The 26,448-nt window shown below is 42.1% G+C and overlaps 1 protein-coding gene across 1 annotated transcript in view; it reads right to left on the bottom strand.

The window, feature by feature from the left end:
• Window positions 1-26,448, bottom strand: part of Dner (delta/notch like EGF repeat containing) — a 295,828-nt gene that overhangs the window by 104,334 nt on the left and 165,046 nt on the right. The window contains exon 6 of the mRNA XM_052192619.1: window positions 12,751-12,904. Within this exon, the coding sequence (XP_052048579.1) occupies window positions 12,751-12,904 (154 nt within the window). The remainder of the gene's footprint in view (window positions 1-12,750; window positions 12,905-26,448) is intronic.

Raw genomic sequence — 26,448 nt, 5'->3', positions numbered from 1 at the left:
AGTATTGACCTCTGGTTTCCACACACATGCACACATGTGCACAGGAACACATCCACACAAACTTATACAAATGGGTATAGTACACATACATACACACACACACACACACACACACACACACACACCTCAATTAAGAATAGAAAAGAGCTAATTAGCTTTAACCTTAAAAGGGCTTGCAAACAATATCAGAACACTGAAGTGGTGATGTTTCCTGAACTCAGAGCTGTGAAATAAAGGCACTGGGAGACTACGAGCTTAAAATCACTTGTTGTTGAAAAGGACCAAGAAGAAGGCATGGCCCTTATGTGGTCATCGTCCCAGCAAGGAGAATTGTCCTGGGTACCTAGGTTCTGTGAACATGCAAGATCCAAATCTATGTGGATCAAAAATTGAAAACAGCTCAGAACAATAAAACTTTTCCTTTACTTACCTGAGTTTTAACCCCAGAAAGAGGTAGAAGCTTAGTGTGGTTGGAACATAAAAGGTCCCTGTAGGCTCATCTGTTTGAACACTTGATCTCTAGGCAATGGTTCTGGTTGCTCTAGGAAGTTAATCACCACATAAGACCTTGGGGCTTTATATCCCTGGCACACTTTCTGTCTTTGTTCTGTGCCCTCCTCTACCAAGATATGAGCAGGCCAAAGTACCAGCTATAAGCTCCCACCACAGTAGAACCATCAGTCACCATGGTTCCCACTCTATAACAAACTGTATACCATGAACCATGGGCCAAAGTCAACCCTTCCTCTCTTAAGCTGCTTCTGGCCAGGTGCTTGCTCACAGCACTGAGAAAAGTACCCAACACAAACTGAACACAGAAAGGATGGTGTTGGTCCTCTTCAACCCACCATCTCGTCACTTTGGGTTTGTGTTAGGCTAATCTGACATGTGGGAATCCCAAGATTAAACACATCCCAACTGAAAAGATGATGTGTCTGAGAAACTCTGTCAGACATGATTCCAATCACAATGTTAAAATGGGTAACTGGGTTTTCTTTCTCTTTTCTTTTTTGACTAATGAATTTTAAATTGAAATATGAGGTTGTTAGATTATATTGAGATGTTAAACAGAGCTCAGAAATCACTATTTAAATATGATTCTCCTAAGAGAACAAACGCAAAGGATAATTCCTGTCTTTTTAAATGTTTTGACAGTGTGTGTGTGTGTGTGTGTGTGTGTGTGTGTGTGTGCACAAGCCACTGTAAGTTGGGGAGGGGAGGGTCAGAAGGCATTTTGTGGAAGTCAGCTCTGTTTTTTCCAGCATGTGGGTCCTAAGGATGGAACCAAGATCATCGGGCTTGGCGCCAAGCACCTTTACCCACTGAGCATTTTGTTGTCCCACAAAAGCCAACTTCTGACTGTCTTCTCTGGCACACAGACTATTCTAGAACATCCGAGACTTCACCCTGTGCTACTCTACATGACTACGCACTTGGACTCCACCTTCTTCTGAAACTGACCATTCGTTATGTCTAAGCTCAAAAATCACCAACTTGGACCTGGGGCTCTGGTCCTCCCTTACTCTTGAACTTGTCACCATGTCACCTAGAAGATCCTAAGAGCAGGCTTTATCTCCAGAGCCCATGGCCATCTCTTTATAATTACCATCACCTGATATGATTCTCTCATTTACTCGGTCATAAGTACTTTCATCTGATGAGCGTGAGTGCATTTGCCTTACATGTTCATTCTCAACTCCTTGAGAATCAGGGTTGTCTTATTAAGCTCTAGACCCTCGTAACATAAAATATTTCTCAGCACAAATAATTATTCAAAGAATGAGTCCATTTAAGCCTTTCCCCTCAAATCACTGCATCCGTTAACTAAGATGTTTGCCTATCCCAAAGAAACAACACCTAGAAGCCAGATGGATGAAGTGTGCTTACCACTCTTTCTCCTAATGGGCATTAAAATGAATACACAGCTGAGTTTTTTGTTTGTTTGTTTGTTTGTTGTTTTAAGAGGATGAGGCTATCTCACAAAATATACAGTAGTATTAGTTTGAATGAGAATGCCCTCTATAAGCTCATTTTTTGCATAATTTGTCCCCGTTTGAATTGTTAGGGGAGAATTAGGAGGTGTGGCCTTGTGGAAGGAGGGGCACCACTGACCTCCACTAGGCCCTTGTCAGCCTGATGCAAATCAGGATGTAAAGCTCTCTCGGCTACTGCTTCAGCACCAAGTCTGTCTGTTCCCATGCATGATGGTAGTTTAATGCATTAAAGCTCTGAAATTGTAAGCAAGCCCCAGGTTGGATGATTTCTTTTTATAAAAAGTTGCCTCGGTTACTGTGTCTCTTTACAGCAATAGAAAAGAGACTAAGATGAGTACTATCGAAAAATCACCTTGCTTTTGCCTCAGTGCCCTGCACTCCCAACCCGGAGGAAACTGCAAGGAGCAACTGTCCTGCAGAGGCCCCTCCCCATTCAGCCAGTCTGAGATGGGTGGAGAATTAAGCTGGTCCACTTCTAAACTTCAGTCTTGCTTCTCTGATTAAGACTGTCCATCCAACCACATGGCAAATTAAAACGACTGAAACAGGCCTCGTCACCTTTTTCTGCCTCAATAGCCCCTGATTGGGTTAGCTTCTACTTAGAACCTAACTAACCTGGTTAGGTTCTCAGCTGGGCTGATTCTCCCTCAGGGTCAACTGAAAAGTCTGGTGACACTATTCAATGTTCAATCCCTAGGGGATTCCCCTGGCATCTAATGGGTACAGAGAACTGCCAAACATCCTTAAAATAGGACAGTCTCCATCACAAAGAACCATCTGGTCCAAAATGACCCCATGCCAGGCTAGAAGCCCAAGGTCAAAGGGATGCTACCCTTTCAGACTAAAACTCATTACTTTTATCCCAATCCCTCCTCACATCACAGAGAGCAGCATGTTCACAGAATTTTGGATCATCAGAATCTTAGGAGTACCTTATAATTTTATATCTCCAAATCAAAGACCATTTTAAAACACACGACTTGACTCTCAAGATTATAAGTTAACTGAGGAATTTACCGTGGAGATATTCAGAATAAAGTAATTGATTAGAAATTGGCAGTTTGGAAATACTCCCTGGGAGTCACAGGATTTATTTTCTTTTGAGTACATTCTACTATAACAAAGATATAAGAGTGAGACTTAGGGGTGCACAAGGATGTTTTCAGAGATGCAATGGAACACCTGGGAAAGGTCTAGCCTGAGCCTCGGTACTTTCACAGAAGTCTGAAATGGGCAATGTTAGGTGAGCCGAAGTGCATTTGGCAGGATGCGCACCCTGGCAGAAGCCCGTTCATGAAAACACCACCAGGCAGAAGGTGGCCACTCAGATTTAAGGCAGCATCAAATAGTGAATCCACTCACTAGGTGTTCACAGATTACATGACAACTAGCATAACTTTGGAAAACTTGATTTGATACTATCTTATATTTTGTCATAAATGCATCTTAAAAATTGAGTGGTAATGAAAAAAACTAAAACTTTGTAGCATCTTTTGACTTCAAGAACATAATAAAATCTATCCCACCTACCCACCTGTCTTTATAAGTGCACTGCCCAATCCCTTTGAATGAAAGAAACCTTTCATAGGTCAAGGACGAACCACATGCACATGAGAAAAATTGCCTAGATGAGTCTATTTAAAAAGCAATTTATCAGTGACAGCTTTAAAACAAAACAGAACAAGCAAACAAAAAAATTAACCTCTCTTCCCAGCACAATTGTTTATACGTAAGAAGTTTATTCCACAATTCTTCTACTGAAATGAAAAACATTCATTCCCTTTTCTGCTTTGGCTCTGTGAGGGAGAGTCTAATTGTTTCTTTGGAGCACTGTTCTGAAAGCTTCCAAGGTGGGAATTAAACTGAGATCTATTTTTAGCATGCCTGGCCTTTATATAATCTAGCCAGTGCAGTGGAGTGAAGCTGTGGGGCTTGAATGGAAAGTCTTATGCTAACATGAGAGCCCACCAGCTCCAGATCTTACCCTCTGGGGTCTACACAGCCAGGGCCAGAGCCTCAGCCACAGCTGCTAAGATGCAGTAGCTAATATTAGCACACTGGACAATAAACAAATAGCAGGAATCTGGACACCATCACAATATTCCATCTCTGGGCATACAATCTCAATGTGGAAAAGCAGAGATTATTCAAAAAGAAAGAAAGATGTCCTGGCAGGAGAAAACCAGAAATATCTGGACAAATTCAAACCTAAGTTTAAGACCAAAAGGAAAGAACAAAAGCTATCTATGGCTCACAAAAGGGAAATTGGTAACATATAATTAAAATGGGAATGTGTGATGTAAATAAAAGCATGAAAGAAAGCTTAGCATTCCACAGAACTAAAAAACTTAGTCTCAAGGTTTTAAAGACAGCAACGCCGTCCAATAGCCAAATATGCAAGAAGAGAGAGGGCAAAAGGGATAGTGGTTTAGGAAAACAAACTGTCAGGATCATAAGGCTATGCTCAGCTGAGCAGGTTCATCTAAGTCTTGACAACTTCCACTTCCATTGTGGCCAGAATGAGGCTAAAGATGCCTAGCTCTCAAGACACCAAGTTTGATCACCTCTGAGCATCAGGTATAACGCCTACAAATGTACCTTCAACTCCACAGTGGCTTACACAGTGCCTGGGCTCTAGTGTGTCTAAAATGGCCCTGTGTTTTGTGAATGAATATAGTATCTGTGGATTCCAAGACTGCAGAGCAATGTGCCTATTGTCATCTGAGCTCCAGCTCTTCACACACCATTGAGAACTGTCATCCTCTAAATGTGATCAGCGTAAGCATCACCTGGGAACACCTGTCCAATGTCTACGAAGCAGCAGCATCCTTCATCCACTGAGGCAGAAACCCCAGGTGGGCCTAGAAACTTAAATCTAAGGAGCCATTCAAGGATAGTGGGGTGGTTCAGTGGTCAAGCCACTTGCTAAACAAGAATGAAGAGTTCAGATTCTCCAGAACCCATAAAGCCACATGAGGTGGTGTATGAATATCTAATTCTGTAGAGATGGCACTCAAGAACTAACTAGCCATGTAAACACAGTGGCTAACAAGAGACTCTACTTCAAACAAGGTAGAAAATGAGTACTGTCACCTGAGGTGTCCTCTACACTCACACACCTCAAAACAAACATAAAGATTAAAAAAGGCAAACAAAAAAGAAGTCTTCTAGATTATTCTGACATACCATTATATACCATCTACTAACCCTGGAAGTGACCAGCAAGCATTATGTTAATGTAAATCATTAACGTGATTTAAGAGTTTTATATATATAACTCAAATTATAGAAAAGGAAAAAAACCCTAAAGTATAACAAGTCCCAGATCTTAGCACAATTGACACCATGATGGTGGAACCATTCAGGATTTTAAACTCAGTAACCCAGCACAGAGGCAGCACCACCTACCAAAATGAGAACAAAGACCTAATCCATCAAAGGCCAGAATTCTGGGAAAGTCACTAAATGCACTAATCTTGCTTTTTGGCTTCTGTACTTCTGCTTCTGGGTGACTATTCTTACTAATTGAGGTGTGTCGACCCAGGATGTGGCTTTTATGCCTTAAATCTTACCCTGGGGAAGACTTGGGACTGCACTCAGAACCTGAACACCTAAGGTAGCCACCAACCAGTTAATAAAGACTTTTTATTGGCTTGAACCTGTGTCTAAGTAGTCTTCTCTGGTGGATATCTCTGGGCTGGATGGCATTCAATAGCCATAGAGAAACCCTTATAACCAGGCTCTCAGAATAGAGGGAGGGAGAAAAGAATTCTGTTCTTCACCTTTCTCTTATATCAATGTCCAAGACCAGACAGAAAGGGGTCCTATATGAGCCACCCATCCTGGGCCTGTGTGTGTGTGTGTGTGTGTGTGTGTGTGTGTGTCTGAGTGCGTGCACATGCATGCAAATGCATGTGTATGTATGTGTGCAGGTGTATGTTGTGTGCATATATACAAATGTGTGTTGTATGCCATTTTTACAAGTACAAATATGGAATATATGTACGCATATATACACATATGTTAGTGTATGTATGCTATATTCTTACTCACTCTTTCAAGATCAATATTGTTGCTCTGTTTCATGGTAAGTTCACTTGAGATCAGAGGAGTCAGAGTTTACTGATGACTGTGGAACTCAAAGAGAATGGCCAACTGTAAACATCAGGCTCTTAATCATGTGTCCTTTCTCCTGCTTTCATGAAATTCATGTAAGAAGCCCATGAAAACCAACAAACCAGCTTTAGAACAGTCACTGAACTGTAACCCTTGACCACCTTCCTTCAACCTCATCTTTGACAGAGGCCCAATGAGATCAAAGCATTTCCCCAAGGCCATATAAAACCAAACAGCACCAAGGAACTGAATCTGCGCTGCTCAGCCTACAGCATCTCTTTAGTCATCCCAGGCCTGAGCTTCCCAAGTCTCACCAGCAGCGTGTACAAAGCAAGATGGAATGGAGGGAGGCTTGTCACCATTACTCAGGCAGCAGATGACAGCAGTTTGAATCAGGGCTGCGGTGGTGGAATAGGAAGAAAGAATTAGATAGAGAATCATCATAAATAAAGTGAATTGGTGAGTGTCCAGGGATAAATGACAGAAATGCAGAGCCATCAGTGTCCAGCATCCAGGCTGAGCAATGAGGGAGACCAGCGCCAGCAGGAGTGAGCAGATGCATCAATGCCAAGTCTAATAATACTGCTAGAGCTGAGGTGAGAGGCCAGACTGGAAAGACGGTCTGGAAGCCATTCTTGTGGTGACAGCTCAGAATGAGAAATTGCTACCAAAGGCCCAGGAGAATGGCTAAAGGGAAAAGGAAGGGGGGTGAGATCTTGTGAGAACTCAGGAAAATGGATACAGTATGGGGCTCTGAAAACCACACAGAGAATGCTTCTCAAGAGATTAGCTCTGGGGGTAGGGTAAGGAGCAGAGAGGAAATGGTGCTGAGCGTTGACCTAGAGAAGCAAGTCCATGAAACAGATGTAAGCTAGCAGGTGACTTCATTTAGGAAATCACCTGTCAGATCAATGTGTACCAGAGGCAAGGGAGGAGGGAGGGAGGGATGGGAGATGGAGAGAAGGGAAGAGGAAGGGAAAGAAGAAGGGGGGAAGAGGAGCTAAACACAGATGATTTGTCACTTTCTTAATGGTATAAGGGGAGCAGGTTTCAGACCCTAGCAAATAGAAAGCAGAGAGGTAGCCTGGAAGTGGTGGCACACACCTTTAATCCCAGCACTTGGGAGGCAGAGGCAGGTGGATTTCTGAGTTTGAGGCCAGCCTGGTCTACAGAGTGAGTTCCAGGACATCCAGGGCTACACAGAGAAACCCTTTCTCAAAGAAATAAAAAAAAAAAAGAAGAAGAAGGAGGAGGAAGAGGAACAGGAGGAGGAGGAAGAGAAAGATGAAGAGGAAGAAGAAGATAAAGAAGAGAAAGAGGAGGGAAGGAAGGAAGGAAAGAAGAAAGAAAGAAAGAAAGAAAGAAAGAAAGAAAGAAAGAAAGAAAGAAAGAAAGAAAGAAAGAAAGAAAGAAAGAAAGAAAGAAAGCAGAGAGGTGGAGGACATGGAATGTGGTAAAGACCAGAAAAGACCCAAGAGAGAGAAAACAGCAGCATTTTCCACAGTAGCCTGCAGCCATAAGGACATGAGTAGGTGACCAAAGGTGTGTCTACGCGGGGGAAATTACTCAGGCATTAAGAAGAAAGTGGAACCCATCCACATCATGTCATGAATGAGCTTTGGAAACATGCTCAATGGAAAAAACTGCTGATAAACATTGCCTATCATATGACTGAATTTCTATGAAGAGTCTAAAGTAGGCAAATCTATGAAGCAGAAAGTTGCATAGGGCTGGAGTTGGGGAAATGCTAGAATCACATGATGCTAGGAAGAACTACAATGCATATTTTGAGGTGATAAAATGTCATAAAATTCATTGTAATAATTGCCCAACCCCTGAATGTACTAAAAAACACTGAATTTCATATCTCAATAGTATATGGATGATACCTTAATGAGATTTTTTTTTAAAAAATTTGATGTCACACAATTTCTGACTGCAAGCATATTTCCTATCCAACTTGTAAGAAATTAGCTCTCCCCTCAAATGCATCCCTAGTCAAAAGGCTCTCACCACTTCTACAAGCAGCAGGCCAGCTGTGCTTATACACTGCCTGGATGGCCAGTAATCTCCTCGCCATTTTCTCAGCATGCCTGCTGGTGAAGGGGCATCATCACATGGCCCACTGTAGTTAGCCATCAAAGGTTCCCATCATCCTTGGGACAAGAACCTTGCTTATCCTTGTGAGCTGTTACAGCTCATCTGAGCTCCACATCTCATCCCCGACTCTCTTATGCTCTGCACTCCTGCCCCACAGACACTGCAGGTAAATTCCTACGTTGGGACCTTTTGTATTTTCTTAGTCCATTAAAGCTGCTGGAGCAAAGTACCCCACACTGGGAACCAGTAAACACCACTAGCATCATACCAATACAGCTTGAGGCTGAGTAGACCAAAATCAAAGTGCCAGCAGATTCAGTATCTGGTAATGTCCTCCTCCTCATAAACGATGCTTTCTATGTGTCGTTACATGGCAGAAAGGAACGCAGGGTCATCTTTTATACGGACAGCAACTCCATTCGTGCGTGTAACACACCTGTGACCTCTGAGGTTCACCTTTTAATACCATCTTCTTGGTAGCTTCATTTAAACATACAAGCTTCAAGAAACACAGTCATTCAGACCATAGCATATGGGTAGACCTGACATTTTCCTCCCACTGACATTCACATTGATGACAAGCTCATCTCCTTGGGGTCCCTTATTTCAATCTCAGAAAGGTATTCCCCAATGACCTTACTCTTCTGTCTCTTTGCTTTTTTGCTTCTTCATTGACCCCATTGCACCTTGCCTCTTTCTGTTGACCACATAAATGTACACATATATACAAACACACATGTATACACACATACAGGCATCATAGTATACCCACACATGCATGTGGTTTAGCTATTTCCACCCTTAAACTATGACTTCAGTGAACACAAAGACTTAAACAATTATATCCACAGAACCCGGAGAACACCTGACGGGTAGCAAGCATCTGTTAGCCAACTGTCAGATGAATGAATGATTTTTATATCAACCTTTCTTTTAAAGATGGGAAGACCTGCCAGGGTTTTGTGGAAAGTTAGGAGTATCGCATAACCAGTAAATCAGAAAGGCCCACTCAGAAATTCTGAGCCACAAAATTTTGGTTTTGTATCCACTTAGTTCCAGTTGGTGCCATTGCTGGTCCTGAGAAGAGATGATGCCTTTGGAAACAATGTGTTTATACTGCTCAAAACCTTCTGTATGCATTGGTGAGGAGCCATTGGTGAGCAGAGAAAACATCTCTGACTCAGAGATAGGCCCAGAGTGATGTGGAGCTGTGTCTCAGTTTCTCCCACAGGCCTTGTGACCTTGAATATGTCCTTTGGCCTTCAGACTTCACACAGAAAGAGGAAAGATCTGAATCTGCCCATCTTTAAACACAGCACCATGATCCACTTATACAGACTCCTTGGAGTGTGTGTGTGTGTGTGTGAACTCACAGTAGATGCTGGAATTTGTCCCTAGGTGGCGGTGCCCACTTCACAGGCACTGACCCTTCGGCCATCAGTGTTTGCCTGATAAATGTAGATAGGCTCATGTGTTAAACTTGCCAGAATGAGTTCTCAAAAATAGTCTAAAATCACCGATTAGTCAGAACAATGTGGTGCTTTGAAGCATTATGGAAATCCATTGCAAGATGCTAATAATATTTTGGCAGTGGCAGGTGTGAATGTATATCACAGCTATTCTTTCCAGAAAAAAAGAAAAGAAAAGAAATGGCTCCTATGAGGAAAATTATATTCTTGATGTTAGAAGGTTTTAATATAATAAATCCCAGTTTAAAAGTTAAATTTCATTTTAGTCATGCACTTCCTGTCTGGTAAAGTGCAGGGTTTGGCACAACAGAGAGAGCTGTGTGTGTTCCTTTCCAGAGCCAGGCAGACTCAAGACCCAAGGAGCGGTGATTTATCAGTTCAAATCAGAAGGCCAACATGGAGGCCAAGCAATGGGAGATTACCAAGGATTTAGAAAAAGCCTGATTCAATTAATTTCAAATTCAGAAACCTCCTGATAGATTCTCCTACAGTAGTTGACATCTTTGATGATATCTTTGACAATATCAAGAAGTTGATATCTTCTTTCTGAAAGTATTGCTAGTTTCAAGAGAAGTATCAATCACAGTTGATAATAACATTTTCCTTGTAATACAAATTTTAATGATAATATAAAGCTCATTTTATGTTGTTCAGACACATACATGGCTTTTCTCAAAAACATGACTTTTCTCAACAACTAGGGAAGTCCTGCTTACGAGCTGCAAATGAAAATCGAATAGACAAGAGTTTGTTGCTGAATCAACTCAAATTCTAATCTACTATAGTCCTAATCTCTAGATTACCCATGAATCAAAGAATCTCATAAACCATAACAAACTGCCTGCACAAGACCTTCACCAAGCCAGCCCATATTCTAGCACAGATGGGCAAGGTCACACCCCTAACTGAGGGAGCTGTTGGCAGTGGATAGCTGCTGGGGGAAGGAGACTCATTCTTTTTGTTGAGGATATGGCCACTGGTAGGTTTCCCAGACTCCTGCGGATGGCCCTGCCCACATGCACATAAGGGCAACCCTAACTGGTCTTTATTTTTTAAGGAGCATAAAAGGATATGAAGTCGACGGGTGGGCATTGCAGGGAAGGAGAGCCCAGGGGAGTTGGGGGATGGTAAACGGGAGACGGAGACAATCATATTTCATTATGCGCATATATGACACTCTCAAAGAATTTTTTAAAATGTTTTAAATAGCTTCTGTAAAATGTTTTTAAAATCCCACTACAAAACAGCAAGCGTCTGTGGGATGAAAGTTTCCTACAGGTAAACAGCTTCAGGCAGATAACACGTCTCCAAAAAGGGCCTTGAAGCATGATGGGCAAGCCAGCAAGATCATTTGTTTCATTTTGAAATCTGCCTAATCTGTGAGCTGTGTGCAGAGACCCCTGCCCCCAGATGCAAACACGACATTCTTTGGAAATTTGGGGAAGGAGCAAGACATAATATTCAGAAAATAGTATAACTAACTGCCTTGTGTTTTTTTTAAAGTACATCAAAACATCTCATAACTGTTGATAAGTATGGTACTATGAAATAGCTTCTATTTTAATAGAAGAAATAAAATATCAGAAAGAGGAAAACAGTGTCTTAAATGGGGTACAAGATGTATTAACTATAAAAACAAAGTCTACCTACCACAATCCAAGAACAATGGAGTCAAACAACCATGGAATCATGATTCCAAATAAGTCCTTCCTCTTTGAGCTTTTTCCTCAGGAATCTCTGTTACAACAAGACAAAACTGACTGCTCCAGGAGGCAAAGAGAGGATAGTTGGAAGGAAAGACAATGTAGAAATTGTAACAGGCACCTAGGATAACTTGTAGAGGTCTGGCTGGAAAACAGGAAGATGAACTGTGTAGAGGTAGGGCCCCTGAGTTCAATTTGGGGATGATTTAGTTCAGGGAGGCCTGGAGCATCCAAATGGAGATGCCAAGGTGGCATCTGGATGAATGGGTGGGAGGGGAATATAACTGAGAGATACAAATGTAGGAAACATAACGGTTCAAATAAATAACATTGTTCCATATACACTGACATGAAAAGGCACATGTGATCAGCCAGTAAATAGCCTGACAGTGCAAATTATAGAACAAATTGCATTCTCATGCACACATTAGAAATGTGTATTTAGAAAAAATAGTATCATCTAGCCTATTATTCACGCACATACCGACACACATGCACATACACACACACACACACACATACACACATGATCTGATGAATGATGAATGTATCAACTTATTAACCAGTTCTTAAGATTTTATTAGGTTTGGGTTAGAATAAGTAACTCTTCATTTTAAATTTATAAATTTGTGCTCTGTAGGTTATGTTTTGGAGAGTGAGTACCTAATCTCTATGAGTCCCATTTCTCCATCCATACTCTCCAATGACATCACCTACCCCATCCCAAGTGTCTACACAGTAATAGACACTGGCAAAGGAGCAAAGTGATTTGAGTTGTGCACATGGAGAGAGAGAAACTTATTAGTCTCTCACTGGTTTACAACAGTATCAGGACATTCAAATGCTTAGAGAGCTTCAAGTCTCTTGTTCCATTCAAGAATGCCCCCCATACTAATCAAGACTTGCCCTATGATGGAAAATAAGCTACCACCAAGAACTTGGCTGGTGAGTACATGTCAACAAAAGATAATGATCACAAATAGGAGGCTCAGGTGCCAGTGCACAATAGCTTGTATGACTCACCCTAGCTTTTTCCATATCAGCTAAAGCAATGGTACCCATCTCAAGACATACTTGTGCGATTGCTTTCTGAAACATCCATATACACTACTTGACTAAAAATATCATTTTCCCAAACGAAAAATGCGGGACTGCAAGAACAGGCACATTCTAACATCAGAAACAAGCCAGGAAGTATGACTGCCTCATGTGTACTTCCTTCCTCCATCCTTAAGCATACGCAGACACTGATAGGTTCAAATGAGAGCCCTTTGTCCGGCACCTGGACAAGGTATTGTTTGCCCATCCCTTAACCGATGTATATACATCGGTTAAGATTCTGCTGGCTAATCACTAAGTAAATCTTACCCGGAAGGCAAAGGCAAGTGAAATTGCTCCCGGCCTGCTTCTCGTTCGCATCAATACAGCTCGCCTCATTCTGGCAAGGTTTCCTCTGACAGGCATCAAATTCTTCACAGAACGTGCCAATGTACTGGTCCTCGCAGGTGCAGGAAAAGGTTGCCTAAGATGCAAAAATACAGAGAATGTTACACCTGACCACAGTACTCTAAAACACATGCTTTGGGCAAAACTGAAGGCTTAAATGTCCTGTGTCCTCTTATAAAGATGTTAATGCTGAGTGATTTAATCATTCAGCGTTGTCATAATCTGTTTAAATGGTGTTATATGAGAAATAGTATGTGGCTCTTTGCAGTTAAATTTTGGGCATTTATTTTTATAGCTTATTCATATTTATCCTAACCACTTCCAACCTTCCCAAGATGGAAATAGAAAGAACAACTAGTTTTAAACTAAAAATGATGTTTCTGTGACCCATGGAAATGGTAGTTTTGTCAAAGTATACCATGCTTTAGCCATCCAAATTAGGTACCATGCCAACCAGCTCAAACCCTCAGCACAGATGGTACTCACACCCCAAATGTTACCAACTGTACTACTTGGCCCATCTTTCCAGGCACCAGGAGGATTCCCTATATCACTTTATAATTGACCTCAAATTACAACCAGCCAGAGTCCCTGGGAGCCAGGGATTCAAGATTCAAGCATTTCATTCATGACCTTCTACAGAGATGCAACTCAAACACCAGCCTCAAAGAAATGACTTTGACTTGAAACTTTATATCTGAAGTAGCTGAAAATCCCAAATAAAACTAGACTTTCCTAAGCCCCTATTACCGAAGACACCATGAACTTCAGACAGTGCCCAGAGAACCAGAGTTGGATCTGACATGATAGCCTCCTCCCTGAGGACTAGCTTTCATGGTGTCAGAAATGCCAAATAAGCTTCCAAAAAATGGAAGCACCCAACAGTCCTACCCCGTTATGATATGAACCATGACCTCAAGCATCATGGCACAGTAACCCTAACAGTGTAATAGAGGCATAGCTCAACAGCGAACAGCAGCTCTCTAATTGAATTTAAGACCTATTCAACAAGAGGGAATTTATCCTTGGTTCCGGAAACCTAGCCAGCTACCTAGTGAAGTCACAGATCTTGGAGTACAACCACCACTTTACAAAAGCAGCATAATCCCTAACTATATTCTAAATGTTTATCATTATATTGACAGATAAGTATACTTCTCACCTTCAAGGATCCTTCTCTTTGCAACAAACAAAATCATTAGGGAAAACCACAACTATTAACATGTAGAGTTGTCGAACCTGGTAACTATGTGTACAAGACAGCTCTTGCATGCACAGCTCCAGGACCATTGCAGAAGAAACTATGAAGAGACTGTAATAGCCAGAGAAATGGGAAATTTGCTGTAAGATTGTGTCTCCTAGAAAATGTCAGAAAAGCTACACCTGTGAACTATCGCCACCATGCTGGCCTAAAGATGATCTGAGAAAGGATGACAGCAATAGACATGCTCGTATGATGTAGGAGGAGAAAGATTCATAAGGCCTCAGCCCTAGACAAAGAACTATAGGCAACTAAGGAATGCTGAGAGATAGAGCAACAGTCCAATACTAAACAATCAGCACTGAAAACATTCGTATAAGAAACAGACTGAGAAGGCTGTATTTTTATATTTAGGACTTTAGGACTGTGTGTGTGTGTGTGTCTGTCTGTGTGTGTGTGTGTGTGTGTGTGTCTGTGTGTGTGTAATATCAATTAAAGAAAAGGGCAGGGTTATGAGAGGGCTGAGGAGGGTTTAGGAGAGAGGGAAGGAAAGGGAAACGGAAACTGGACCTTCCTACAGGCATGAAGAAAGTGCAGACCTGACTCCAAAGCTTATGCAGGGTAGTGTAGACCACCACGAAGATGGAGGGAGGCAAAGGAGAAGAATAGCACTGAACATTGAGGCAGAAAGCATGTAAGAGGCGGAGCTGATGGATGTCTTCAGTGAAACAGTATTTTCTGGACATAGCAGGACTATTGAACACACAAATTCACATCAGCTATGACTGTACAAACAAGACCTCCTCAAGATCAAGCCAACCAAAATCTCCACGTGGATGAAGGAGGAACCAGTCCTGAAGAACTGTTGGCAAGTGATGGCTGCTGTGGAGGGGAGAGCTAGGTTTCGTCAGAGGTGAGGTCAGTGACAGCCTCCAGGAGATGCTCCTACACCCACTATATACTGGCAGTTCTAAACAGAGAGTGTTTATGGAGATTATTAGGTTGGGATGAAAAGCAGTGGGCAGCAACCAGAGAAGAGAAGGGAATACATGTGGTCAAAATGTATGAAATTATCAAACAGTAAAGAAGAAAAATTTAAAGTTTGCCTTTATAATATGGAGATTTGCTATCACTAAAGCCCTCGGGTCTATAGAAATGGCAGTACCCATAGAATAGTCAAAGAAAGAAAGAAAGAAAGAAAGAAAGAAAGAAAGAAAGAAAGAAAGAAAGAAAGAAAGAAAGAAAGAAAGAAAGAAAGAAAGAAAGAAAGAAAGAAAGAAAGGAGGGAGGGAGGGAGGGAGGGAGGGAAGGAAGGAAGGAGGGAGGAAAGGAGGGAGGAAAGGAGAGGGAAAAAGGGAGGGAGGGAGAGGGAAAAAGGGAGGGAGGGAGAGAGGGAAGGAGGAAGGGAAAGAGGGAGGGAGAGAGGGAAGGAGGGAAAGAGGGAGGGAAGGAGGGAAGGAGAGAGAGAGAGAAGGAAGGAGGGAGGGGAGAGGGAAGGAAGGAAGGAGGGAGAAAGGGAGAGAGGGAGAGAGAGAGAGAGAGAGAGGAAAACACCAAGAGTAATGAGTTTAAACTGTTTGTGACTGCTGCTTTCTAGAGTTATATAATCCTCAAAATTTACCCATAGCTTAGTAGTATGTCAGTATTTGCCTTCATATGTCATGTGCTGCCTTTATTATATTTAAAGAATAAATCTACTTGGCTAAAATTATTTAAAGGTAGAAAGATCTAAACAAACAAAAGCACATTTCTGGGATCTCTCCTCAAGTCCTAAACATGGGTAGGTATTGCTAGGAAGCAGGAAAGAGATGAGAGTGGGCAGAGTTTTAGTGTCCTGAAGGGATATGTGTGTGAAAGTGTTTGCACATGCATGAGGTGGCCATATCTGGAGTGTAGTTTCTCAGGCACAGTCTGTTATTTCTTTTGACAGGATCTTTCACTGGCCTGGAGCCCACCAAAAAGGCTAGGCTGCCTTCCCAGCAAGCCCCAGAATCTTCCTGTCTCTACTTTCCCAGCACTGGGATTACAAGCAAGCACCGCCATACCTATGGGACCTGTGGATCAAATTCAGGTCTTGATTCTGGCCTTGCAAACACTACAGCTACAGGGCCATCTCCACAGCATCTCCACAGCACTATGGCAGGGTTCTATGTTCATTTCTCCACAGCGCCACCTCCAATCTCTGTCCCCCACCCACTCTTCCTCTCCCTCACCCAGATTCCTGGTCTACTATTTGTTATTGCTGTTATTGATTGATCGAGTTTAAAGCTGCCTTAAGGTGACTCCATCAGCACAACTAGGTGCCTTCCTTCCTCTTGGAAAAGGCAGAGCTGTGCATACTTCTCTCTAATATACTTTGTCTCTCAACCCAGTTTCCTCATTGCAGTGCATTTCTTGATAATACTTCTATACATTTAGATTTATTTTTTGAAGAGAGCACCCTCAATCCATCCTCCTGATGCCCAGTGTCCTCACTGTCACCATTCCTGACATAAGAAGCCAGGATTTTGTTACCATTCGTCACACTGACTTTCTACCATCTCTAATTGAATCTCAAGATTTTCTGAACCACACAAAACAGAACAAAGATTGAATCGATTGCAAATAACAATGTCACCCTTCCCTGGAACTCAGTCACATCAGCAGCTGCTTTATTTTGAGCACAAGGATGTTTTAAGAATTTACCCCATAGTGGGAGGATGCAATGACCGCTGAATCATATCGATGCCAGTTTAGGTTCTATATAAATTGTTATTGCCTTCATCTGTGTCTTGTTATTATATAAATTGAATGTCTAGATTTCCTGGTGTTGATTCAGCTTTATGTTCCTGGAACACCCACTGAAGTCATTCTGCAAAATGGCTTTCATTTGGCTTTGATTCTGTTCATCATTGTACATACAGCGTCTTCCATTCCTGCCTCCCCATCAGACTCACTTTCTAAGAAAACCTATCCCTGTACATGAGATCATGTTTCACACCGTAAAAGGGTGCCCTTTACAAATAGCCGACCAGCGACCAGTGACCATCCAGTTTTGAGACCTATCCCATGGGCAGGCACCAATCCCGTGCAATATTAATGATGCTTTGTAATACTTGCAGACAGGAGCCTAGCATAGCAGCCCTCTGAGAGGCTCAGCTGACTGAAACAGATGCAGACACCGACAGACAGACTTGGATGGAGGCCAGAGACCCCTTTAGAAGAGTTAGGGGAAGGATTAAAGGCCCTACAGGAAGACCAACAGTGTCTACTAACCTGGATCCCTGGGAGCTCCTAGAAACTTGAGTCACCAACCAGAGTGCATGGATGGGCTGTCCTGAGGCTCCCAACTTATATATAGCAGAGACCTACCGCATCTGCCTCAGTGAGAAAGGATGCTCCTAATCCTGCAAAAGACTTGAGGCACCAGGAGGGTAATATAGGACGGGGTGTACCCTGTCATAGGCAAAGGTAAGGGGGTATGGGACAAGGAACTCTCCAAGGGGGGACTGGGAGGTGACAACATTTGGGATGGAAATGGTGCCCTTTTATAACAAGTAGTTGATTCAAGGAACAGCAGTAGTCCTCAACTTCAGACAACCAAACAATAGACCAAACAATAAAATACAACCTTGAAAGTGATCAAACTGCCAAGGATTACATAGTTTATTTCTGTTAAAGAACAGAATGAGTTCCTGTTTGATCTTCACAACAAACTCTCCTTTAGTTCAAGGGCATGGTCTTCCTTAGACACTAGAACAGCTGGAGTCAAAGCAGCCAGCTTTCTTCACTGAAGAAGAAAGCTATGTTCTCTGCCCTGTGTATCACCTCTCAGAGCACTTCCTGGTGACCAGACATCCCCTCTGCACTGTACTAGGAGTTTCTAGGTCCATCTGGTTTTCCATGATGCTAGGCTTACCTGTTGGTTGTTATTGCAGAGACACTATGACTGGCTGCAGATATATGAGAACTGATAACAACAGAGTCTTTAAATAGGAAACTCCCTTTTCTAGAACTACAATATAAGAAAATTCTTTTCTCTCTCTCTCTCTCTCTCTCTCTCTCTCTCTCTCTCTCTCTCTCTCTCTCTCTCTCTCTCTCTCTCTGAGACACAAAAGAGAGCGCACATTCCATATTTGCAAGTTGTGTCTGGAGCCCTTTGTGCATAGGGAAATTGGTGACCGCCTTTGAAATATATAATAGATGCTGGGCACACTCCCTACACAGACAGGCCTCCTGTAGTGGAAAATTGCCATATGCCACTGGTGGAGGCAGCTGTTGTCTAGAATTTACTTGGTTTGTATCCAGACATTTATTCTACACATGAATTGCTTTAGATATTTGAGAGATGCATTTTGCACATAACTTATCCAGTGAGTGTCATAGAAAAAGATGTTGTTTGTAAACATAAATTATTAAAAAACCCTAAATCAAATATTATCGAGTTGGCTTTTATTTGAATTTAAAGATAAAACAGAGGCACAAGCTTTAGTTGCTTTGCTTCAAGCAGGAGCATTGAAAGAAGTTGATAAGACACTGCTAAGGCGATTGGTTTTGACAAAGCAAAGCACTGAATGGCTTTTAATGCTGTTTGATGAGGAAGGAAGGAAATTAACAGATGTTTAGATATCCATGAACATGCAAAGTTTTTTTAGTAAAGCTTTGCATCTTCTACAGCATACACCCATAAAGTTAGATTTCTTGCGAGAATAACAAACGTCCCTGTAATATTAAAAGGTCTAGTTTGGATGAAGGATGAGCTCAGGGGCCTCCTACATTGGTCCTGAACTGTTTGCTCCTGACAGATTCATGGAGGGGCACTTGACGCTTTCAGCTGTGTAGTGACCCTATCAGGTTCCAATCCAATGGCCACGCGAATGGCCCTGGTTAAGCTAAGGGGGTTACAAAGCAAACACAAAAGTCACAGCTGGCAAAGGGACTTCTGATAGGGATCAGAGAGACATAAGAGGGAGGGGTAGTCAAGGCACATTATACACATCTATGAAATTATCAAAGAACAAACCCAACTGATAAAGGAGTTGGTTTTATAGTTTCAAGGCAGTTGACCTATAAGACATTGTGAATATATACATAATAGGAGAAACTGTGCTGGTATATTTTTTATGTAAAACTATTGTTTAATCACTGAAAGCTATAAAGTATCCTTGAGAAAGCTAATATGTTACTCATAATAACACTAATCCAGGTCCAACTAATGCTTCCGGCATAAGAGACAAAGCAGGTGTCTTTGAAGTTAGTAGCTCACCTAAATTACAGAAAGATAATTCCTTGTCAAAATATTGCTCATGTACAAGTGAATGTAATTCTGAAGTAAAATGAAAAGTGGCATTCAGGGATTAATTTTCAAACTCAGGATAGAATATCAATTTTCCTCAACAGCTTGAAGTCAAATATTCTATTTGTGTATTAATGAGTCTTTCTCAGTGAAGAATCCCAAGTTAAAGAAATGTTCAGAGTGGCTGGAGAGATAGCTCAGCAGTTAAGAAGACTGGTTGCTCTTCTGGGGATCCTGAGTTCAATTTCCAGCAACCACATGGTGGCTCACAACCATCTGTAACGGGATCCAATGCCCTCTTCTGGGGTGTCTGAAGACAGCTATAGTGTACTCATATACATAAAAAAATAAACAAATCTTTAAGAAGAAGAGGAGGAGGAAGAGGAGGAGGAGAAAGAGGAGAGAAGAAGAAATAAGAGGAAGAGGAAATGTTTAGTAATCCATGTACTCACTTAACCACCCATTCAATAGCTTATTGAGCACCAACTTCAGTCAAGAACTGTTCTGGGAGGGTTGGAGGAAACAGGGATTTTTATTTTTGTTTTCCTTTTTGTTGTTGTTGTTGTTTTGGGTTGTTTTGGATGGTTTGGTTTGGTTTGGTTTGGTTTGGTTTGGTTTGGTTTGGTTTATTTGAGATAGGGTTTCTCTGTGTAGCCCTGGACATCCTGGAACTTGCTCTGTAAACCAGGCTGGCTTAGAACTCACAGAGACCTGCCTCTGACTCCTGAATTGTTGGGATTAGTCGTGTACCACCCCGGACTGAGAACTGGGTATTAAAGAAGACTGCTGACATAGCAACAACTGTAGCTAGATGCTGACTCGGTGGGGGGCGGGGGGGGGGGGAGTTCAGAAAAATACTCCAACTTGCCTACATCAAGAAAGTTATTCCAGATGCCAGTGTAGACAGATTAGAGCAAGTGACAGAAAGCAGTAAGACATGACAAAGTACAAATAATCAGCTATGAGGTCATACAGGGCAGTGGTTTTCCGGGACTATTTATCCCGCAGGATATATTTAGCAGTATCTGGAGAGATACCTCAGAGTCACGACTGGGGACCTGCTATTAGCATCTAATGAGTGGCGTTTAGGGATGCTGCTAAGCATTGTTCAGTGTGCCTTAAGAATTGGCCCTGTTGCAAATGTTGATGGTGTCAATACTAAGAAACGTTGATGGAAACAGCCTTAGAAGCTCTGACCTCTGACATGGCATAAAACTTGGGGAAGGATATACCGAAAGAGACCCAGAAGGATGCTGGCCCAGTAGTATGCTTGATATTATGTTGCCTTGAATCTTTACTATCGTTTACTTTATCCACATATTAACCAAACCTGATGGCCCACAGCCTCCTTAGGATAGAAGCTGGAGAGCCATCCAGGAGCATTACATTCACTTCTAAGCCTCCATATAACAGTGCCAGTCCTGCTGTCTTAGGGGATTCTCTAAACATGTGCAGTATCGTTATACCACACTATAAAATAACTTGTTCTCATCAGATCATTTGGAATAGATGCTGCCCAGCACTTGTATGTTAACCACACTCACTTAGCAAGCATGCTTTGAGCCTTCCATGTGTCATGATGCCATGGGTTCCAGAGAAGTGGTGAAGAACAGAAGGATACTATGCCTGATTGTAGAGCTTACCTTGTAAGAGATGGACACATTCTTTGGAAGGGAATGTGTCTTATTGTGACAACACATACACCTGCCACATACTGCTAGGGAATGTAGGTCAATATGAAAGGACAGGGAATATGGTAGAGTATGCATCAGCTCTGATCTCATGTAATGGCTGATGGAGAAGACAAATGTCTTTGAGAATTACACAGGTGTAGAATTTAATTTAACACAGCGGTTCATGCCTATGATTCTAGTAGGTGAAGGCAGGAGGATTACCATGAGTTTGAGGCCAGCCTGGGCTATGGTGTGAAACTCATAGAAACAAAAACCCAGACAGTATACACCTGTAATCCTGGCACTTGGTGAATAGAGGTCAAAGGATCTGGAGTATTTAAAGTCATCCTTGACAGCACAACAGGTTTAATGTCAGCTTGGGATGTATGAAACTCTGACTCAAAAAGAAAGGAAGGAAGGAAGGAAGGAAGGAAGGAAGGAAGGAAGGAAGGAAGGAAGGAAGGAAGGAAGGAAGGAAGGAAGGAAGGAAGGAAAGAAGGAAAGAAGGAAGGAAATAAAGAAGGAAATAAGAAAGGAAGGAAAAAAGGAAGGAAGGAAATAAGGAAGGAAGGAAGGAAGGAAGGAAGGGAATAAAGAAGGAAATAAGGAAGGAAGGAAAGTAATAAGGAAGGAAGGAAATAAAGAAGGAAATAAGAAAGGAAGGAAGGAAGGAAGGAAGGAAGGAAGGAAGGAAAGAAGGAAGGAAGGAAGGAGGGAAGGAAGGAAGGAAGGAAGGAAGGAAGGAAGGAAGGAAGGAAGGAAGGAAGGAAGGAAGGAAGGAAGGAAGGAAGGAAGGGAAAAGAAACAAAAAATCATCCTTCCTCAGTATAATCAGGGTTTTTCATTACTCTTATATCAATCTGGCCATCAGAGCCAGAATCCTAGTCATAGTCTCTTGTTCCTCTGGAAAAACTGCTTTCACTGAGTTGCTACTCCAACTTCCATCCTCAGTTGAGTATTGGAAGTGCCCATAGAAGCATGTCTACAGTTGCATTAACCCATGAGGATGTGGTCAAGAAACAGCATGCACCATACTCCATGTGAAGTACCGTGAGCAGGTCTTACCTAGGGAAACTCACTGATGTCAGGAATGACATGCCTCACTTATGAGCAGAACATACAGCATGAACACTTAGTGTTCCCATCTGAGCTATGGGAAGTCATACGAAACTCATGTTTGAGTACTACCCAGGGCCTGTGGCACACATGGCTGCTTCTTCTTCCTAACTCAGCTCTTGCCACCTGACTTATAGAGGCCTCTATTCTGGTCTTGACTGGTTTTCTTCAATATTATATAACATTGAAAATATTATATAATATAGAGCTTAATATATAAGTGAGTCTGTCCTCTCCAGCATGACACTGAAGGCCCCAGCCTACCTTGAATATTTTATTCTTTGTCTTTTGTACATTTTCACAAAATCTCACTACTAGGAGACAGATAAGTCAGCCCAGAAATAACCATTCTGAGCAACTGTACTTCTCTCTTTAAGACTCAGAACTTGGGACTAAAGAGATGGCACAATGGTTAGGAGCACTTGATGCTCTTCCAAAGGACTTAGGTTCAATTCTAGTTCCAGAATGCCCTCTTCTGACATTCTTGGGCATCAGGTACATACATACTGTGCAAACATGCATGAAGGAAAAACACCTGAATACATAGAACAAAAATAATATTTAAAAATAAAAATGCAGAAGAACCAAATTCTGTTACTTTCTCCATAAGAAAGGTACATGGAAATCACACTTGGTTTTGATGTCCTGTGACATCAATGTGAACATAAAAACACCAGCTGTCTAGAGATTGGATTTTATTGTTTGCAAACTTTGATTATATAGAATTATCTCATTAATTTGCCCTGTATCAGTCAGGAGGGGTAATCACAGATCCATTTTATAAAATGCAAATGGATTCAACAGGTAAATCAGATAAGTTGACATAAGGTGTCCCAGCTAGCAAGTAGAAGGTCAAAGTTTAAGCTCAAATTGTTAATTCCAAGTCCCTTTCCATTCACAGCTAGTTGTTCACTGTAACCATCAGTGCATCCCCAGGTATAGTACAGCACTGTGAGACATCTTTCCATACTCTGAAAGAAGCCCAAGTAAGTGGCCAAATTTCAGTGCCTACTCTGGGTTTCTACATCCTGTGCCCATTCCTTTCTTGTCAGGCTGGCTTTCTTAGCTCTCTGCATTACTGACAGTCCTTCCCAGTCCATTGCCTCCAGTCTCTTGCTTTCTTGAGAATATCACATTTATATAAATAAAGTGTCACCATAAGGCATAAACAGTCTTCCTGTTGAATGAAAATGACTCCTGTCTAAGTACAAGACAAGTGAATGGACTTGGGGAACTGTTACAGGAAGAGTTCCCTTAAAAATCCTCGTATGGGGATGACCTGGCAACCAGGGAAAGTAATTGAAATGCGAGGGCTCCACCTTCGTCAATGGATGCATGCATTTGTGGATCATGACTTGATATTGTTATTGAAAGGTGGTAGCAACTAGAGATGGGTCCCCTTCGATTAGGAAACAGGTCACTGGGAGTATGTCCTTGAAGGCTATCCCTCCTCACTAATCTCTCCTCTCTCTCCTCTCTGTCCTGCTTCTCTGGTTCCTCCCCTCAGGCCCTTCCACTGTGAAGTTTCTGCTTTGTCGTGTGCCTGAAAGTGAGAGAACCAGGCAGTGTGGACTCTGAAACCATAACCCAAAACAAGCTGTTCCTCCTTTGAAAGTTTCTCTATGGTATTTGTCATGGAAACAAAAGGCTGGACTTATTTAGATAGCCTCATCAATACTCTGCCAAAGAGGAGGTACTTAAATCTAAGATTGCGGTTATATTGAATGTTGGTGTTTCATTAAGACAAGTAAGCAGATGTTGCAAGAGGATTGTTTATAAGATCCAGATCCTCTGTGTGTGTGTGTGTCTCTCTGTATCTCTTCTCTGTCTGTCTCTGTCTGTCTGTCTGTCTCTGTCTCTGTCTGTCTCTGTCTCTGTCTGTCTCTGTCTGTCTGTCTCTCTCTCTCTCTCCTTTATTTTACTATTTATCTCTCCACATGGATTTTTTTTAATACTATCACAGATACTTCCACTGATTTGTACTAATCACTTATCCATATACAGGGCCTAACTAGAACAAAGATTTAAAAGAGCAACCTCAACCAAGGGTTGCCTGACAGGTCCCCATGCCTGTGCAGATGCAGCAAAGATGCTTCAGCTATATAAGACTCTCCCAGCCAACACTGATTTACATCAGAGACCAGCTGGATTGCAAAGGACATCTGGGTTATTCACAGTTAAGCATCTGGATGTTGGCAAGGTCAAACCTTGTCTACTGAGTTGATGGTTATGGATCCAAACAATGCAGACACACGGCTCTGTACTTTCATATATGCTGAAATTTTCCATAACGAAATGTGTTATTCTTATTTCAAGAGTCTGGCTACTGGCTAACGACCAAGAAAAGAATATAAAATGTCGAAACCTTAGAATCCACTTCGGCACCCCGTCCAGCTCACCCCTAAGGAACCAACTGCTGCTGTTGTTGAGGGACAGTGGGGGGGTTAGGAGGAGCATCCTGAGCTAGTGCCACTCTAGAGATTTATTTCATAGCCTTGTATTCAGGGAAAGCTGTGCTTGCCCTAAGGGACTGACATACTTTCCCCTTGTAGACATGGATCAAGAAACAGAGTGCATTTCCATCAAAGCAGCCCAATGTGGCTGAAAAGAGGGGTCAGCCAAAGGAAAGTAAAGGTGTGGCCACCGCTCTGAGTCCCAGCAGCCAGGGGTCATGAATGGGGCACACCCAGCCTGAGCCTCAGCTGGAAGAGAAGCCTTCCAGCCTGCAGGGACTATGAAGACTTCACTATGCTAACTGCAGTACTGAGAGGTAACGTCTGGAATTGTCTTACTCTTAGCCTTTGGAAGCTTTCCAGAAACCACTGACTATAAAGATGATTCCAGAAATGAGGGCTTTCAGCAGATCTATTTGCACAGAGGTTGTATCACTGTAAATGAGCATTAGGTTAGGAGGTAGAGAGTCCCTACTAGCTTCTGTCACTCATATAACCACACAGCAGGAACCAGATTATCCAGATGTCCCCAAAGGCGCTGAATCTGTGGCAATCAAGACTTACAGAAATTTTGTCATATTATCTTCAGCTAAGAAACCATTAGCCCACCCCAGACTAGGAGGCCGCTGGACCTGAAATTACAGAGCTGATAAACACTAAGGGCAGAAAATCCTAACTATTGTATTGTGGAGATGGCTCGGCGACAAAGAATGCTTGCTGTATGCACAACCCTGAGAATTTGGCTTCAGACCCCAGCACTCATGAAATAATAGCCCCAGCTCTGAGTGAAGCAGAAATGGGAGCCTGTCGGGTCTTGCTGGATCCCAATCTAGCCAGAAAAATTCAAGACCCAGGTTTGGAGAAAGACCCAGCCTCAAAGGAATAGGGCAATAAAGAGGAAAGCGGACATGCTCTTTGGGTCTGCACATGATACACACATTATCTCTGTCTCTGTCTCTGTCTCTCTCTCTGTCTCTGTCTCTCTCTCTCTCTCTTTCTCTCTCATACACACACACACAAATACACAGACACAGACATACACACACATATAAATCCACACACAGAGACACACACAATAACACACACTCACACAGACAAACACACAGACACAGACACACAGAGACACACACACAGAGATACAGACATATACATACATACAAACACACACACACACACACACACTCATACACACAGAGAGAGACATAAACAGGCATATCCATGCAAACACAGAGACAAACACACACTCACTCACCCACAGAGAAACAAACACAGACACACACTCACACAGACACATACACTCACACAAACACACATGCAGAAACATACATACTGACTACACCCAGACACAGATACACACACATAGACACACCATTAAATTAATAAAATAAATTAAAATGAATCTTTAAAAAATATTTTAACAGCCTTCTTTGACTAAGTGAAAATGAGTTATAGCTACATAGTGTTGGAAAGATAGCCTAACATGCCTAGAATAAATGGAATTTAGCCTTTTACAAAACCCTGGCTTAGTGTTTCAAGAGGCAAAAAGGATTATTTGGATACAAAATTTAAGAGACTGCTATTTACAATGTCAAAATGCCTATAAAAGTCTTTTCCTTAGCTGAGGCCACACAAGAGCATCTGGAACCTGGCCACAGAGACAAACTGATGTTTCCTTGTGAGAACACCGTGCTCATCAGAAAGCTCACTAAGTGTCGCATGTTTACAGTTCCTGTCTCTTGTCCAGGTCGTCCTGTTCCGTGCTTAGTTACATTTATAATTTCAAAACCAAGTTCCTATCGTTCACAGTCTATATGTTCACTTTGACACCACTGCACTTCCATTTGAGCTGATTAACTACGGATGTGGTAGTTTATTTTCTTATAAGCCAACATTAAACAGAAC

Source organism: Apodemus sylvaticus, chromosome 9 (assembly GCF_947179515.1).
Source record: "Apodemus sylvaticus chromosome 9, mApoSyl1.1, whole genome shotgun sequence".
Lineage (NCBI taxonomy): Eukaryota > Metazoa > Chordata > Mammalia > Rodentia > Muridae > Apodemus > Apodemus sylvaticus.
The sequence above is the reverse complement of the archived record's forward strand: the minus strand, read 5'-3'. Positions and strand labels throughout refer to the sequence as shown.